The 19461-nt window shown below is 47.6% G+C and overlaps 1 protein-coding gene across 1 annotated transcript in view; it reads right to left on the reverse strand.

Moving 5' to 3' along the window:
- Positions 1–14319, reverse strand: part of PRPSAP2 (phosphoribosyl pyrophosphate synthetase associated protein 2) — a 33555-nt gene extending 19236 nt beyond the window's left edge. The window contains exons 1-6 of the mRNA XM_084641921.1: positions 14187–14319; positions 4327–4446; positions 3538–3689; positions 1953–2005; positions 1254–1320; positions 86–258 (exon numbers count right to left, since the gene is read on the reverse strand). Of these exons, the coding sequence (XP_084498047.1) occupies positions 86–258; positions 1254–1320; positions 1953–2005; positions 3538–3656 (412 nt within the window). The 5' untranslated portion in view covers positions 3657–3689; positions 4327–4446; positions 14187–14319. The remainder of the gene's footprint in view (positions 1–85; positions 259–1253; positions 1321–1952; positions 2006–3537; positions 3690–4326; positions 4447–14186) is intronic.
- Positions 14320–19461: the final 5142 nt, after the last annotated feature.

Below are 19461 nucleotides of genomic sequence, written 5' to 3' on the forward strand. Positions count from 1 at the left end.
TTAATGCACACAGCTGTCTAGAAGTTAAATATGACATCAGAAGCCCACCATGCCCTGATTATTTCACAACATCCTACATTCTTACCAGCTTTGCACATCATCGAAGCCAGTAATTTAGAGACAATGGAGCCCCTTTTCCTCATCTTGCACTGCTTGCTGTATGGGAAGTAGGGAATCACTCCAATAATGCTTTTGGCACAGGAGGTTTTACAAGCATACACCATGATCAGGAGTTCCATGATCGTAGTATTCACATCCCTGGAATGAGAAGTTTCTAGTTCTGTATCCACGCATAAATATCCTTTAGCTGAATTCAGTGTGATACCTACATCTGCTTCAAGGGACTTGAAGAAAAACTGGCAATTGAAATATCCCTATAAGAAATCCAAATATGCACCCTAGGGAGGCCACTGCACTTGACATACTATTTTAATTTCTCACTAGGACTATACTTCATAATTTCTTCTCCCATTGCCTGTTCAACAACCTCATTGTTTAGAAAGACATTTTCAGGACCATATCAGCACAACATGTTGCTGCAATAAGGCCTACATTGTAATTTGTCTCCCACATCTTTGCACCACAAGATAAAAACTGAATGAATATATTTTCACTACGGACAGGACTAACAGTTTTAGATTCCCACAATACATTCTCCTATTATTTTGGCCAAAAATAGGCCTTGGCCAACACTAGGCTTTAAATATTTAGCAACTAACATCCTATCTCCTGTCTCTAAACAAAAAGATTTAGTGGTATATATTAACATGGAAGGACTGATCAGGCAAATCAGCCCCATCATTTCTGCTGCTGTCAGAAACTAGAAGTATGCCTTTGAATTGTAGAGCTCTGTATGTTCTTGAGAACATACAATTATTATGTTGCTTAATGAGTCACATGAGCCATTTGCTTTGAAGAGAGCGCTCCCACTTTAAAAGCATTAAGTGGTGCTGCACTCAGGGTAGTCGATCACAACAAGATTTTAAAGAGAACAAAGTAAGGAACAGAGTGTACATTGCAAAAGAATGCAGAAACCCATAGAGCAAAATCCAGATTCATCTGAATATAAACAAAGTAAATGGTCAGATTATAAGTCCCACATACACACCTTTTAAATCACAGAGACCAACTGGCCCATCTGTGAATCTCTCATATGTACAAAAAAAGAAAACCTAAGACAAAAGAATTCTTAAAGATAAACCATGTCAGAAACTACTCTAGTTTCTTTAGAATATGTGTTAGTTGTTACTCACTTTGAAACTGTTTGGATGATAAAGACATCTTTTCCTCTCACAGACTCTTGAATCTGCACCCTTGTTTCTGCCAAGAAGAGAAACATACAAAGATTTAAGAAACATACAACAGGACTTCATGGAATTACTCCACGAGGTCGTCATACACTATAGACAAATCTAAAAAATAAATAATTTCTCCATCTTCAAACTGAAAGAGAATAGCCATATTGAAGACAATATTCATGGTCAAATTTACAGACTTGTGTGCATTAGGTGCACAACTCCCACTAATGATAACATGAGTCATGTGGTAAGTTCCCACATGAGGACTTGAAAATGTATCCTTTTGTATCTAAGGAAGGTGATGGTGGTGGCTACATACATGAACCCTCTGACCAATAATATTGCATGACAATACCAGCATTTAATGAGGATGAAGGAACAATATAAAAAAACTAATTGGAGAGAGATAACATACAAGAGTGTGTGTGAGAGAGAGATGTATGCTAGTGATCACATACATAAACAGGTGGTCTGGAAGAGTGACAGTCCTCAGAAGGCAGCAAGACAAGAGGTGAAAGTTCACGTGTATGAGAGAACACAAACGTTAGAAAGTGCTGCTTCGCTTTTCTGTAAATAAATTCTAAGGAGGGTTAGGTAATATACTGTCTCCCACAGAGGCAGAACGAGAGGTTTATTTAACCATTAAATGCTCACCTCTGTTTGGCTCCTGATAAACCTGAACTTTGCCCATCTCTACCCCCAACCGTCTGAAGAAAGAGAAAAGCAAGAATCAGTACATTACACCCAAGGGAATGGAGACCAGAATAAAGAAGAAGCCCAACCCAATGTTCATAACACTGTACAAATCTATACTTCATAAATCACAGGACAAATGTTTTACTATGAGATTTCTCACAACTCTACATTTTACAAGAGTTACATTACTGGTCAATCTAAGCCTGTCCACAAATAAAAACAATGTTAAAAAAAAATGAACAAGAACATTAAAATAATTCCAAATTATGAAATTATGCAACAAGTTTCTCATCATCATCTACATGGTGTCACAGATGTGCATGAGGCTTTACAAGACTGAGTTTAAATAGGTCCTTTCCCAGGGAAATTTCCAATCAAGACTGGATGAGAAATGAAATGAGGGCAAGAGCAGACAAAGCTATAGTTAATAAGCTTTTGAAGGTTAAACTATGGTTTAATATGTCTGTATTAGCATAGAAAAGCCAATTACTAAAAAGGAACCAATTGCATGAATGATGCACAAATATCCCCACATCCAAACACTGTGTAACCTCAGCCCTCCCTCAGCACCCTTCTTGTCTGTTCTTCCTAGGTCACGTCTAATTTAGACTGTAGGGAAGTGACCTGCCACGTCTGATATTTCTAAAAGCATCTTGCACGCCTATGGTCATGAAGTATGATCTAGATTTATTCAAGACATAATAGCTCTACCAAAGCTATTAGCGCACTTTATACTAAAAATCCTCAATATCTAAATAAATTTGTACTGAGCAGAAAAGACAAGCCTTGATAACTAACAAAGCCACAGTACATATGGAATGAGAAAACAAAGGATTTTTCTAACATAAAGGATTATTTATCACTATCCAAATAAAAACCTTTGTAAGTTATGTCTCCTAAACAATATTAATGTGGCCTTTCACAGTTTGCAAATGAACAGGCCAAGCATAAATGTTTTCTTTGTTATTTGGTGAATAAATTACATAGTGAATAAATTACACCGTATCTTTTCAAAATTCAGCTACTGTAAAGGTTTTAGGTGAGGTACTGACACTGACTACCTACCGTTGGAAATTGTGTTTTCTAATTTGCATGTCCCACAGTAATGAAAAAAGGCTTGTCAGGGTCCATACTACCCTACATGTAGTTGTTAAATGCTATGGATGCCAGGACAAGGTGATTCAACAACAAACCTCTCCCAGCTTGCTATACTGAGCGTCACGATTAACGCCTTTATTACATGTAATACAGTCTGCCCTGGGGCACAGTTCCCTAATTAGTTCTTTAAAATGATAGCTTAAAACAGACATCTATAATATTTATTTTCAGAGATGCAAGTTTAGTTGATTAGGAACAAAGATTTATTGTACTGACTGTGTACCTTGTAGGTAACTTTATTTTTCCAAACAATGGAGCAGTTTTACTAAGTAACTTTACAAAATATTCTTATCTGCTGAAGACTGATCTCTACTCCCAACCCACCTGGACCAATGTCCTACACTGCTGTGATGGCAGCACAGACTAACCACTGGATATTACTTACTCAGCAATTCTCCTTGATAGTTCCGTGCATGATGAATTGGAATTAGCTGAAAACAGCACCAGCCCACCCTTTGTTATATTCATGATGGCTCCTATTTCAGTTGATGCCACACAAAACATCAAAACCTACTTTGTTTTTCCACTTCTAAAATACTGCAAAAAAATAAAAGACATATTAAGCATTACAATATTTACTTTAGAAACAAGTTTCCTTTGGATATGGGCTGCAGACTAATTCATCCTCCTGGATCCTCATACAGAATTGTTTAGTAAAAACATAAAGTAAGAACAATACTACAGAGATGAAATCCTTACAACACTCCTTTGTGCTACATAAGCATTACTCTTTTTAAAGATCTGGGCACCCAGCAACAAACCACAAGGAGTGTGAGTGGAGCCAGTCTTCTCTACCTCGTCTTGTCCTCAGCACTCATGGTAGCATCTAGCAGAAAGGCACCAAGAATGGTTTCTTCAAACTCCCGTCAGATCATATCACAAATTCTACAAAATTTTTAATCATCTTCCTCAGTTTACAGCTGACAGGGCAGATCGTTAGCCTACCATTTTTATCTGCTTGTCTAATTAACTTTCTGCCATTGTCATTCACCAGCTGGGAGAAAAAACAAAAATTAAGTGATTTTTCCAAGATTACACCATCAAATTGATGATAGGACTGTTATTAGAATGGAGTTCCCAGTTCTGTGCTAAATCCACTACAACAGCCTCTATATGTATATACTACACATGCACTGTATATGTTTGCTTATTTTGCAATAAATTATAAACTTACAAATAAGGGTTGAACTTAAGGAAGAGTCCAATAAAGTTGGCAGATGTAACTAATGCCCTCTTGTACAATGCATCCACTTGGTCACGTAGCTGCTGTCATTCTTCGACGCTAGAATTGCTCCTATGGAAACATCACAGAGAAAACAAACATCAAGAGACAATTTAGACACTTTTATTCAATAAAGGCATACACACACACACAAAATCAATGAATCACATCAGGGTTTCTCCATACTCTTTATTCCAGTTTGTAATATCACATTTTCATGCCACAAGGTAATAGAACACTTAAGTGACAGCATCATGCTGAACAGCAGCCACCATTGTAGACATAAAATAAGTACCATCTTAATTAACAAAGTGCTAAAAACTCAGCAACTTGCTTTTTTAATATATAAATACTCCAATACTTTCAACTTACTCAAAGAACTGAACATATCAATACCAGCAGCATAACTCAAACAAAGGACAGGTTTCAGAGTGGTAGCCGTGTTAGTCCGTATCAGCAAAAACAACGAGGCCTCGTGGCACCTTTGGGTATATCTACATTACGAAATTAGGCCGATTTTACAGAAGTCAATTTTTAGAAATCTATTTTCTACAGTCGATTGTGTATGTCCCCACTAAGTGCATTAAGTCGGCGGAGTGCGTCCTCAATACTGTGGCTAGCATCGACTTACGGAGCGGTGCACTGTGGGAAGCTATCCCACAGTTCCCGCAGTCTCTGCTGCCCATTGGAATTCTGGGTTAAGCTCCCAACGCCCGATGGGGCAAAAACACTGTTAAGGGTGGTTTTGGGTACATGTCATCAGTCGCCCCTCCCTTCCTCCCGCCCTTGTTTTGCGCCTTTTTTCCTGGGTTACCCATGCAGACACCATACCATGGCAAGCATGGAGCCCGCTCAGTTCACCATTACCGTTGTGAGCACTGTAAACACCTCGCGCATTATCCTGGATTATGTGCAGAACCGGGCTAAGAACAACCAGCACAAGGACGATTGTGATGAGGACATGGACACAGACGTTCCTGAAAGCACAGGCTGTGGAAATTGGGACATCATGCCAGCAGTGGGGCTGGTTGATACAGTGGAAAGCCGATTCTGGGCCCGGCAAACAAGCACAGACTGGTGAGACCGCATAGTGTTGCGGGTATGGATGATTCACAGTGGCTGCGAAACTTTTGCATACATAAGGACACTTTCTTTGAACTTTGTGAGTTGCTTTCCCCCACCCCAAAGTGCAGGAATACCAAGATGAGAGCTGCCCTGACAGCTGAGAAGCGAGGGGCGATAGCCCTGTGGAAGCTTGCAAGGCCTGACTGCTACCAGTCAGTCGGGAATCAATTTGGAGTGGGCAAGTCTACTGTGGGGACTGCTGTGATCCAAGTAGCCAATGCAATCACTGACATTCTGTTATCAAGGGTAGTGACTCTGGGAAATGTGCAGGTCATACTGGATGGCTTTGCTGCAATGGGATTCCCTAACTGTGGTGGGGCGACAGACGGAACACATATTCCTATCTTGGCACCGGACCACCTTGCCAACCAGTACGTAACCCGCAAGGGGTACTTCTCAATGGTGCCGCAAGCACTGGTGGATCACAAGGGACGTTTCACCAACATCAACGTGGGATGGCCAGGAAAGGTGCATGACGCTCGCATCTTTAGTAACTCTGGGCTCTTCGAGCAGTTGCAAAAAGGACTTACTTCCCAGACCAGAAAATTACCATAGGGAATGTTGAAATATCAATAGTTATCCTTGGGGACTCAGGCTAGTCCTTGCTCCCATGGTTCATGAAGCCGTACACAGCCTGGACTGTAGTAAGGAGCAGTTCAACTGTAGGCTAAGCAAATGCAGAATGGTGATAGAATGTACCTTTGGATATTTAAAAGCTCACTGGCGCTGTTTGCTGACTAGGTTAGACCTCAGCGCAACCAACATTCCCATTGTTACTGCTGCTTGCTGTGTGTTCCATAATATCTGTGAGAGTAAGGAGGAGACATTTATGGTGGGGTGGGAGGTTGAGACAAATTGCCTGGCGGCCGATTTTGAGCAGCCAGACACCAGGGCGATTAGAAGAGCACAGCTAGGCACGCTGTGTATCAGAAAGGCTTTGAAAACCAGTTTCATGACTGGCCAGGCTACAGCATGACAGTTGTGTGTGTTTCTCCTTGCTGCAAACCCGCCCCCTTTGTTGATTTTAATTCCCTGTAAGCCAACCACCCTCCCCCTCTTCGATCGCACCTGGCAAAGGAAATAAAGTAACTATTGTTTTGATACCATGCATTCTTTCTTTATTAATTAAAAAAAAAAAGAGTGAGATAACTGACAAGGTAACCCAGGTGGGGTGACGTGCGGGAGGAGGGAAGGACAAGGCCACATTTGATTTGTAGTGTGGCTACACTAAGCAAACTGTCTGAATGACAGCCTTCTGTTGCTTGGGCCATCCTCTGGAGTAGAGTGGCTGGGTGCCCGGAGCCTCTCCCCCCACGCCGCACATTCTTAGGCGTCTGGGTGAGGAGGATATAGAACTTCGGGAGGAGGGCAGGCGGTTATACAATGGATGCAGCAGGGGTCTGTGCTCTTTTTGCCTTTCCTGCAGCTCCAACAGACACTTCATCATGTCCATTTGCTCCCCCATTAGCCTCAGCATCGCTTCCTGCCTCTGCTCTTCGCGCTCACTTAATGCTTTCCTGGCCTCTGCCACTGAATGCTTCCATGCATTAAGCTGTGCCCTATCACTGTGGGAGGACTGTATGAGCTCAGAAAACATGTCATTGCAAGTGCGTTTTTTTCACCTTCTAATCTGCGATAACCTCAGGGACGGAGATGGTAGGGGGATCATAGAAATATTTGCACCTGGGGGGTAGATAAAAAGGGAGAGTAAAATTTACGATGATACATTTCTGAGAACAAAAGGGAGACTCTTCCATAGTGAATCAAGCAATTGGCAGCAGACAGCACATGCGCTTTAGGTACAAGATCGCATTTTGCCTTTTATATCGAGCGCCTGCCAGTATGGTGACACATCACAAACGGCTGGGCATCAGAATTCAGCTTCCAGGCAGCCATAGTAAGCCTTTTGGTACATGGGGTTGGCTTCTTATGCCTTCATAACATGTGGGAATGGTTTCAAACTGCAGCGCCATCCTTTCCCATAGCAAGCAATGCCGGCTGGGTTTCATATTTAAAAGAAGGGGCTGCGGTTTTTGGGTGGATGTGCAGCACACTCCTCCCCCCACCCCGCCGCGTGGCTATTCTCCGGGATGATCCCCTCACTCCTCCCCCCACCCCGCCGCGTGGCTATTCTCCGGGATGATCCCCTCACTCCTCCCCCCACCCCGCCGCGTGGCTATTCTCCGGGATGATCCCTTTTAGCCAAGGGCAAACAACCCAGCATGAATGGAGTCCTTTTACTGTTCCCTTACAAAAATTCTCCTATTTCAACCAGGTGACCATGAATGATCTCACTCCCCTGAGGCTAACACAGAAAGACAGACCAAACATTGCTTGAATGCGACCAAAACCCAGAACCATTCGCTGCCATGCTTTGTGCTGCAATGATTCCATACTACTTGCTACTGGCTTGGCATGGTAAAGTGTCCTACCATGGAGAACAAAATAAGGCAGCCCTCCCCAGAACCCTTCTGCAAAGGCTTTCAGAGTACCTCCAGGAGAGCTTCATGGAGATGTCCCTGGAGGATTCCCACTCCATCCCAGACACATTAACAGACTTTTCCAGTAACTGTACTGGCTGCAAATGCATCCCAATTCTTCAGGGCAAATCAAACATTAAACACTATTGCTTTTAAACACCGTACTGTAGTTACAAATGTGCACTCACCAGAGCTGCCTTCTCCGGCTTCATGGTCAGGGATCCCGCCTTGGGAGGGTATTGGCTCCAGGGTGATGAAAAGGTCCTGGCTGCCAGGGAAAACGGATTCACTGCTTGCCTGCTGCACATTCTCCTCCTCTTCCTCATCCACAAAATCCTCCTCCCTGTTGCGTGAGAATCCCCCTTGCAGATGTCCACAGACAGTGGTGGGGTAGTAGTAGGGTCCCCCCCAGAATACCATGCAGCTGATGATAGAAGCAGCATGTATGGGGCTCCGACCCGGAGCGACCGTTTGCCTCCTTTGTCTTTTGGTAGGCTTGCCTGAGCTCCTTAACTTTCACGCAGCACTGCTGTGTGTCCCTATTGTAGCCTCTCTCCACCACGCCGTGTGCAAGTTTGGCATACAGTGGAGTCACACCTTATGCGGGGGATAGGTTCTAAAGTCAGCATGTAAGGCGAAAATCACATATAGTCAAAAAGAGAGAGAGACAGAAGAATGAAAGAATAAAAAAGGGAGAAAGACAACTTCAACGTCGTTATGCACAAACCGGAGTGTCTCAGAATGGCCAGGAGCATTGTCTATGATCAGCAACACTTTAAAGTCAAGTCCTTTCTCTTCGAGGTACCACTTGACCTCCAGAATAAAACACTTGTGGAACAAATCCAGAAATAATGCTGCTCTCACCCAAGCCTTTTTATTTGATTGCCATAACACAGGCAAGAGATTTTTGTTCTTGCCTTTTAGGGCACAGGGATTTGCAGCCCTGTAGAGCAAGCCTGGCTTTATTAAATGCCCAGCCACATTGCCACAAAACAACACAGTCACACGGTCCCTAGCTGCTTTGAAGCCAGGGACTTGTCTTTCTGATTTCGAAGTGTAAGTGCAGTTGGGCATTTTTTACCAGAAGAGCCCAATCTCATCGGCATTAAAAACTTTTTCCGGAAGATAGCCGTTTTCTTCTATGATTTTCTTTAATTGTTCGGGGTAGGCTTTTGCTGCCTCTTCATTGGCAGATGCAGCTTCACCAGTAGTCTGCACGTTTTTGAGGTTGAAGTGGTTCCTAAAACTGTTAAGCCAACCTTGGCTGGCTTTGAATTCCTTCTCATCAGAAGGCTGTCCCTCTTCGGTGGGAGGTTTGAACAGCACGTAGAGGCTGAGAGCCTTTTCTCGCAACGTGTTGCCATCGATAGGCACACGTTTACAGTTCATGTCTTCCAGCCATAAGTTTAATGCCTTTTCAGTCTTCACTAAAGTCTTATCACGCACCTGGCTCATCACCTTAGCAGTTATTGACAGGTTTCAGAGTAACAGCCGGGTTAGTCTGTATTCGCAAAAAGAAAAGGAGTACTTGTGGCACCTTAGAGACTAACCAATTTATTTGAGCATGAGCTTTCGTGAGCTACAGCTCACTTCATCGGATGCATACTGTGGATGAAGTGAGCTGTAGCTCACGAAGGCTCATGCTCAAATAAATTGGTTAGTCTCTAAGGTGCCACAAGTACTCCTTTTCTTTCAGCAGTTATTGGAGCACTTGACGCCACGGCTTGACGAATTTCTCTCTCTCAAATCTTGATGGCACGGATGCTAGATTTGTTATAGCCATATTTATGTGCCACGTTGGAGACCAACATACCGACTCTTAGTAAGTCCAACACAGCCAGTTTTTCCTCCAGCATTGGAACAGATCATCCGGTGCTCAACCGAAGAAACAGCAAAGTAGTTGGCTTGCGTTTGGGGGCCCATGTTGTATGAAAAATAAGTATCTTTAAACACTAGAATCACACTCAGAGCTACAAGATGCTTACTGGATCGGCGGGCAGCAATTGATCCAGCAGGGGTCGATTTATCACGTCTAGACTAGACACGATAAATCCACCCCTGAGCGCTCTCCCATCGACTCCTGTACAGTACTCCACCGCCACAAGTTATTGTTATTTTTCTTTTTTTTTGCCGAGCTCGTATAGTTGAATTCGCATAAGTTAAATCCGCGTATGATGCGACTCTACTATATATATTAGCATTTCTTCTTTTTGATCGGAGTTTGGCCTGCACAGATTCTTCTCCCCATACAGCAATCAGATCCAGTGTCTCCCGTTCAGTCCACGCTGGAGCTCATTTGCGATTCTGGGGTGACTGCATGGGCATGGTCACCTGAGCTGCTGAGCTCGCCGCACTGACCAAACAGGAAATGAAATTCAAAATTTCCAGGGGCTTTTCCTGTGTACCTGGCTCGTGCATCGGAGTTCAAAGTGCTGTCCAGAGCAGTCACATTGGAGCACTCTGAGATAGCTCCCGGAGGCCAATACCGTCGAATTGCGTCTGCACTACCCCAAATGCGACCCAGCAAGGTCGATTTTTGCACTACCCCCTCGCTGTGGAGGAGTACAGAAGTCGGTTTTAAGAGCCTTTTAGGTCGACGGAACATTCATTTTAAAATCAACCTAACCCAGCTAAATTCAACTTAACCCCTTAGTGTAGACCAGGGCTTAGAGACTAACAAATTTATTTGGGCATAAGCCTTAGGCCAATGTCTCCATCTCACAAATGTTTCCCAAACAGAGATTGCAAGCATCTAGCAAAGGTACAGAATCCATTTTAGGACTGTTAGTACACCCTCTTATTAAGTACTCTAAAACAGCATCTACAAAAATGACTGTGTATTAGTCACATTTATGGAAGCAGCTGTTGGATTCAAACACGGGACGGCTATATTAAAGCTGTTTTACCAGCCTTTGCAACTAGACCTACTCTTACTCAGTTTGTCCAGGATGCAGAAGCTATATTTGGCTCATCAGCAGTTGAGAGCCAAGAAGAGGATGGGTATTTCCTACAAATAAAACACTCCACCACTGTGCAGCACTCTGCTCAGTTCCTGTGAACCAAAAAATGGCTCATGATACCACAGAAGCTTTTAATAGGGAGAGGTTGCAACAGGTACAACAATAGAGCAGACCCCAGGAGTGTGCCTCAATTCTAACCTTCAAAAACCACCTATACAGCTAATAAAACAGATCAGACCCCAGGTCCTTGCCCTCTGCTTAGTCTATCAACAAGGAAAACTATCAGGCTATGTCTACACCAGCACTTTTGTCAGTACATCAATGGCTCCATGTCTAGTTGGCAGCCGGTGTCAAGTGGAGTGCCCCAGGGGTCGGTCCTGGGGCCGGTTTTGTTCAATATCTTCATAAATGATCTGGAGGATGGTGTGGATTGCACTCTCAGCAAATTTGCGGATGATACTAAACTGGGAGGAGTGGTGGATACGCTGGAGGGGAGGGATAGGATACAGAAGGACCTAGACAAATTGGAGGATTGGGCCAAAAGAAATCTGATGAGGTTCAATAAGGATAAGTGCAGGGTCCTGCACTTAGGACGAAAGAACCCAGTGCACAGCTACAGACTAGGGACCGAATGGCTAGGCAGCAGTTCTGCGGAAAAGGACCTAGGGGTGACAGTGGACGAGAAGCTGGATATGAGTCAGCAGTGTGCCCTTGTTGCCAAGAAGGCCAATGGCATTTTGGGATGTATAAGTAGGGGCATAGCGAGCAGATCGAGGGACGTGATCGTTCCCCTCTATTCGACATTGGTGAGGCCTCATCTGGAGTACTGTGTCCAGTTTTGGGCCCCACACTTCAAGAAGGATGTGGATAAATTGGAGAGAGTCCAGCGAAGGGCAACAAAAATTATTAGGGGACTGGAACACATGAGTTATGAGGAGAGGCTGAAGGAACTGGGATTGTTTAGCCTGCAGAAGAGAAGAATGAGGGGGGGATTTGATAGCTGCTTTCAACTACCTGAAAGGGGGTTCCAAAGAGGATGGCTCTAGACTGTTCTCAATGGTAGCAGATGACAGAACGAGGAGTAATGGTCTCAAGTTGCAGTGGGGGAGGTTTAGATTGGATATTAGGAAAAACTTTTTCACTAAGAGGGTGGTGAAACACTGGAATGCGTTACCTAGGGAGGTGGTAGAATCTCCTTCCTTAGAGGTTTTTAAGGTCAGGCTTGACAAAGCCCTGGCTGGGATGATTTAACTGGGAATTGGTCCTGCTTCGAGCAGGGGGTTGGACTAGATGACCTTCTGGGGTCCCTTCCAACCCTGATATTCTATGATTCTATACAACGTACGTCACTCACGGCATGCCCCTCCCAATGACATAAGTTACACCAACAAAAGAGTCAGTGTGGACAGTCCTATGTCAGCAGGAGCTTCATAGTTTGGGGGTTCTCAATAAAATGAGCCTAAAAACAATAATACTTAATATTTGTGCTATGCTTTTCAAACTTTGGCCCTGTTCTTATCCACTTTTCATAGATGGGGAAACCCAGGCAGAAGAGTTAAGAGATTTTTCCCGAAGGTTATGAGTTCCTGGCTTCCAATTTATAGTTCAGATCACATCTCACTTTTCAGTGAGACAGGAACATTTTCATGAGTGATTTTGAAGCTCCAGTTCTGCAGGTCATAGAATCATAGAATATCAGGGTTGGAAGGGACCTCAGGAGATCATCTAGTCCAACCCCCTGCTCAAAGCAGGACCAATCCCCAATTTTTGCCCCAGATCCCTAAATGGCCCCCTCAAGGATTGAACTCACAACCCTGGGTTTAGCAGGAAGTATACTGCAGAGGTAACAACTGGGCTACAGTAGAGGAGCAAATGATAGGTATATGCATAATACAAGCTCCAGGATGGTAAATCCAGAGGTAACATTGACCTGGTCATCCTAAAACAGGTGTTGGGGTTACCGCCAGCTCATTAGGCAAAACGATGAGTAAAGTCATGGCCTCAAAACAAGTGCATATCTATGCACACACATAGCTCAATGGCTTTGTCCAGACTGACCTTCCAAGTTTGGATCAGGTTTGAGAAAAGAACATTTACCCCAGATTGTCTTCCCAGCACCATCATACCCTCCCCACCTCTCCCAAGCCCCCAATTCCTATTGTGTTGCTTTGGCTATGAAGTCACATACCACAGCCACTCAGGTACATAAGGAAAATAACATTGTTGGATTGAATCCCAGTGAAAACTGGCCCCGATTCACAAAAGATTCTAGACCCCTAGGATTTCAGGGCCCTTTGATAGAAAGAAGGGAATGGAGACAGAAAACACCCAAATATATCACAGCTTCCAGGGCATAAAGGAGATGAGCCATTGCCACCAGGTTCCGCCCTCGTTGCTCCTACATACAGGATGATGGACAGAGATGAACTTCCCACTCCCACCTCACCCACCCCAGAGGAAGGCTGGAGATTAGTCCCTCCCCTCATACACACACTTCCCCTCCCCATTTGCAGTTGGAAATATTTATATTAGGCTAGAACCCAAAGGTCCCAGTTGGGACTGGGAACCCATTGCGTACAAATACACAAAGGAAACTATCTTCCCTGGAGGGCTTACAGTTTATTTCCTATGCTAGGAAAGGAAACTCCCCCACCACAGGATTTCCCCTTGGGAGAAAGATAATGGTGATGAACCCATCCCCCACCCCACCCCTCTTGCCCCGTGGAGGAGCAGAGCCAAGGGGGGGGGGGAAGGGAACAGCAATGAACCCATCCCCCACCTTACCTGCCCTGAGGGGGGGGAGGGAACAGCAATGAACCCATCCCCCACCTTACCTGCCCTGAGGTGGGGGGGGATAGCAATGAACTCATTCCGCACCCCACCCCTCCTTGCCCTGATGCTTGGGGGGGACAGGACAGCAATAAACCCATCCCCCACCCCACCCCTCTTGCCCTGAGGAGCGGGGGGGGGAAGGGAGGAGATGGAATAGCAATGAACCCATCCCCCACCTTACCTGCCCTGAGGGGGGGTGGAATAGCAATGAACCCATCCCCCACCTTACCGGCCCGCGGGGGGGGGGGGGACCACAATGAACCCACCCCACGCCCCGAGGCGGGGACAGACTAGACCCAGCCGCCCCAGCGGTGCCCACCTCCCCGAGGCAGGGCGTACGTGATGGTGGCCCCCTCCCGCGCCAGAGGATGGCGCGCGCCCCGGGCGGAGAGGGCGGCGTGGCCGAGCCCCTTACCTGCCGTTCAGCGCCACTCCGGCCCCCCCAGCTGCCGGGAGAAGGCGGCGGCCCAGCCGGCCGGCGGAGGGTGGGGAGGCGGCGGCTTGGCTCAGCCCCTCGCCGTCCGGCTGCAAAATGGCGGCGCCGTGCGCGGGGGAGGGGCAGGGGCAGGGGCAGCCGCGAGGCGCGCTACTCCCCTCAGCGCCCGGGTCGGGGGGTGGGCGGCCGCAGGGCGATGCTCCCCTCAGCGTCCCCCAGCTCCTCGGGGTGGGGGGGGTGTCTGTGGGGCACTACTGCCCTCAGCGTCCCCCCAGCTCCTCGGGGTGGGGGGTGTCTGTGGGGCACTACTGCCCTTAGCTCCTCGGGGTGGGGGGTGTCTGTGGGGCACTACTGCCCTCAGCGTCCCCCCAGCTCCTCGGGGTGGGGGGTGTCTGTGGGGCACTACTGCCCTCAGCGTCCCCCCAGCTCCTCGGGGTGGGGGGTGTCTGTGGGGCACTACTGCCCTCAGCGTCCCCCCAGCTCCTCGGGGTGGGGGGTGTCTGTGGGGCACTACTGCCCTCAGCGTCCCCCCAGCTCCTCGGGGTGGGGGGAGTCTGTGGGGCACTACTGCCCTCAGCGTCCCCCCCAGCTCCTCGGGGTGGGGGGAGTCTGTGGGGCACTACTGCCCTCAGCGTCCCCCAGCTCCTCGGGGTGGGGGGGGTGTCTGTGGGGCACTACTGCCCTCAGCGTCCCCCCAGCTCCTCGGGGTGGGGGGTGTCTGTGGGGCACTACTGCCCTTAGCTCCTCGGGGTGGGGGGTGTCTGTGGGGCACTACTGCCCTCAGCGTCCCCCCAGCTCCTCGGGGTGGGGGGTGTCTGTGGGGCACTACTGCCCTCAGCGTCCCCCCAGCTCCTCGGGGTGGGGGGTGTCTGTGGGGCACTACTGCCCTCAGCGTCCCCCCAGCTCCTCGGGGTGGGGGGTGTCTGTGGGGCACTACTGCCCTCAGCGTCCCCCCAGCTCCTCGGGGTGGGGGGAGTCTGTGGGGCACTACTGCCCTCAGCGTCCCCCCCAGCTCCTCGGGGTGGGGGGAGTCTGTGGGGCACTACTGCCCTCAGCGTCCCCCAGCTCCTCGGGGTGGGGGGGGTGTCTGTGGGGCACTACTGCCCTCAGCGTCCCCCCAGCTCCTCGGGGGTGTGTGTCTGTGGGGCACTACTGCCCTCAGCGTCCCCCCCCAGCTCCTCGGGGTGGGGGGTGGGGTGTCTGTGGGGCACTACTGCCCTCAGCGTCCCCCCAGCTCCTCGGGGTGGGTGGGGGGTGTCTGTGGGGCACTACTGCCCTCAGCGTCCCCCCAGCTCCTCGGGGTGGGTGGGGGGTGTCTGTGGGGCACTACTGCCCTCAGCGTCCCCCCAGCTCCTCGGGGTGGGGGGTGTCTGTGGGGCACTACTGCCCTCAGCGTCCCCCCAGCTCCTCGGGGTGGGGGGTGTCTGTGGGGCACTACTGCCCTCAGCGTCCCCCCAGCTCCTCGGGGTGGGGGGTGTCTGTGGGGCACTACTGCCCTCAGCGTCCCCCCAGCTCCTCGGGGTGGGGGGTGTCTGTGGGGCACTACTGCCCTCAGCGTCCCCCCCAGCTCCTCGGGGGTGTGTGTCTGTGGGGCACTACTGCCCTCAGCGTCCCCCCAGCTCCTCGGGGTGGGGGGAGTCTGTGGGGCACTACTGCCCTCAGCGTCCCCCAGCTCCTCGGGGGTGTGTGTCTGTGGGGCACTACTGCCCTCAGCGTCCCCCCCCAGCTCCTCAGGGTGGGGGTGTCTGTGGGGCACTACTGCCCTCAGCGTCCCCCCAGCTCATGGGGGGGGTGTCTGTGGGGCAGAGACACATGTTGAGGTGTGAGGTGGTATAGGAGCAGTGACAGGGTCCATGTGCAGGGGTAGATAGACGGGGGGTCCCTGAGCTGTGACTGCCTGGGGAGAAGAGGTGGGTGGTAGTAGATGGGTGTAAATAAGGGGGTGAAGGGCTTGTGCAGGGGGCAGATTTGAATAGGAGTCGGGGAGTGGATGGCAACAGAGGTAGCCATAAGGGGCCAGGAGTCAGGGTAGAATCGATTGCACAAGGAGGGCAGTGTGTTGGAGGAACATTACACTGAATGGAAGAGCAAGTGTAGGAGAAACCAAAGTTGTGTATGGTACAACCCCCTGCGCAGTGATGGGGCCAAATAATACCACTATTACAAACCATTTCCTGGAAATAAGAAGCCTCCTCTCTAAGTCACACTTTGGCAAGTCAAAAACACAGGGCCTAGAATCATAGGATTAGAAGGGATCGCAAGGGTCATCTAGTCTGACCCCCTGCCAACATGCAGGATTTGTTGCATCTAAACCAGTGAATTTCAACCTTTTTTCATTTGTGTACCCCTAAAATTTCAAATGGAGGTGCAGGCACCTTTGGAAATCTTAGCCATAGTCTGCGGACCCCCAGGGGTCCACAGACAGTTTGAAAACCACTGGTATAAGTCATCTAAGGCTATGTCAACACAACAGACCTTACAGCTGCCGGTGTGGCTGTAAGGTCTCCTGTGTAGCTGTTCTTTGCTGGCAGGAGAGAGCTCTGCTGCTGGAGTAGTTAAATCACCCCCCTAGCAGCGTTAGCTATGTCAACAAGAGAGCCTCTCCTGCCCACATAGCACTGTCCACACCAGCACTTTTGTCAGTGAAACTTATGTCAGCCAAGGGGGTGGTTTTTTCACACCCCAACACCGCAATTTTCCACTGCATGCGTCCGATGAATTGAGCTGTAGCTCATGAAAGCTTATGCTCAAATAAATTTGTTAGTCTCTAAGGTGCCACAAGTCCTCCTTTTTGCAGTTCCTTCAGCTTTTGTTTATATGGCTTGCATTTCACCCGTTTGATCATCTTTGTCACTCGCCTCTGGATCTTTCCAGTTTCTTTAGATCCTTTCTATACATTGGTGATCAAAATTGGACACAGTACTCTGGCGGAGGCCTAACCAGCGCCGACTAGAGTTGTACTATCACCTGCCGTGACTTGTATGCTATGCCTCTGTTAATGCAACCCAAAATTTTGTTTGCTTTTTTTTGCAACAGCATCACATTGCTGACTCATGTTGAGGTAAAAAGAAAAGGAGTACTTGTGGCACCTTAGAGACTAACCAATTTATTAGAGCATAAGCTTTCGTGAGCTACAGCTCACTTCCTCAGATGCATATCGTGGAAACTGCAGCAGGCTTTATATATACACAGAGAATATGAAACAATACCTACTCCCACCCCACTGTCCTGCTGGTAATAGCTTATCTAAAGTGATCATCAGGTGGGCCATTTCCAGCACAAATCCAGGTTTTCTCACCCTCCACCCCCCCACACAAATTCACTCTCCTGCTGGTGATAGCCCATCCAAAGTGACAACTCTTTACACAATGTGCATGATAATCAAGTTGGGCTATTTCCTGCACAAATCCAGGTTTTCTCACATCCCCCCCACCCCCATACACACACAAATTCACTCTCCTGCTGGTAATAGCTCATCCAAACTGACCACTCTTCAAGTTTAAATCCAAGTTAAACCAGAACATCTGGGGGGGGGGGGTAGGAAAAAACAAGAGGAAACAGGCTACCTTGCATAATGACTTAGTCACTCCCAGTCTCTATTTAAGCCTAAATTAATAGTATCCAATTTGCAAGTGAATTCCAATTCAGCAGTTTCTCGCTGGAGTCTGGATTTGAAGTTTTTTTGTTTTAAGATAGCGACCTTCATGTCTGTGATTGCGTGACCAGAGAGATTGAAGTGTTCTCCGACTGGTTTATGAATGTTATAATTCTTGACATCTGATTTGTGTCCATTTATTCTTTTACGTAGAGACTGTCCAGTTTGACCAATGTACATGGCAGAGGCGCATTGCTGGCACATGATGGCATATATCACATTGGTGGATGTGCAGGTGAACGAGCCTCTGATAGTGTGGCTGATGTTATTAGGCCCTGTGATGGTGTCCCCTGAATAGATATGTGGGCACAATTGGCAACGGGCTTTGTTGCAAGGATAAGTTCCTGGGTTAGTGGTTCTGTTGTGTGGTATGTGGTTGTTGGTGAGTATTTGCTTCAGGTTGCGGGGCTGTCTGTAGGCAAGGACTGGCCTGTCTCCCAAGATTTGTGAGAGTGTTGGGTCATCCTTTAGGATAGGTTGTAGATCCTTAATAATGCGTTGGAGGGGTTTTAGTTGGGGGCTGAAGGTGACGGCTAGCGGCGTTCTGTTATTTTCTTTGTTAGGCCTGTCCTGTAGTAGTAGCACTACACTGAGGTAGTGATCCACTACAACTCCCAGATCCTTCTGAGCAGTCAGCTGCTGCCAAGTCAGTTATCCCCCATTCTGTATTTGTGCATTTGGTTTTTCTTCCCTAGGTGTAGCACTTTCCATTTGTCTTTGTTGAATTTCATTTTATTGTCTGTCTCCAATTCATCAAGATCCCTCTGAATTTTAGCTCTATCCTTCAAAGTGTTTGGCAATGCCCCCATCTTTATGTCATCTGCAAATTTGCCTGCCTGATTCGCTATAGCCTAGTACTGCCTTTACGCTGCTCTGGTTGCACAAAGAGGCCCTAATCCTGATGGATCCAACCCCTGGAAAATATCCTGGAGCAGAGGAAATTTTAATGTGGCATAGTCCACATCAAGCAAGCATAACACACCTACATTACCTGCCTTCATCATCCCAGCATAGAGGATATGGTAGGGGCATGAGTAGAGAAAGAGGTTGTGGATGGAATACTACTGCGCTCTGGCTTTTCTCAGCTCAAGAATGGTCCTTTGAGGGCTTGACAGGCCCCAGAATATGTGAAGGCCTGTAAAGGTGTGGCAAAGTCACCTTTGCCCCCGACCCCACTCTTTTTTAGTCACTTACACACAACATAGAATCATGTATCAGAGGGGTAGCTGTGTTAGTCTGTATCCACAAAAACAATAATGAGTTTGGTGGCACCTTAAAGACTAACAGATTTATTTGGGCATAAGCTTTTGTGGGTAAAAATCCATTTCTTATGCCCAAATAAATCTCTTAGTCTTTAAGGTGCCACCGCACTTAACACAGAATCATAGAACTGGAAGGGACCTCAAGAGGTCATCGAGTTCAGTCCTGTGCACTCATGGCAAATCAAACACAATTGCACTTAATTTTGAGTTTCTTAGCAGGACCTCCTGCATTCTTTATCTAACATTGGCTGAAAAGGTAGTCGAAATCCCCAGCTGCTTTGCAGAAAGAGGCAGAGTTAGCCACTCTGTCTTTAAGGCTCTGTGTTTATCACAGCCA

This window comes from Lepidochelys olivacea, assembly GCF_965140295.1.
Source record: "Lepidochelys olivacea isolate rLepOli2 genome assembly, chromosome: 10".
NCBI classification, from domain to species: Eukaryota; Metazoa; Chordata; order Testudines; family Cheloniidae; genus Lepidochelys; species Lepidochelys olivacea.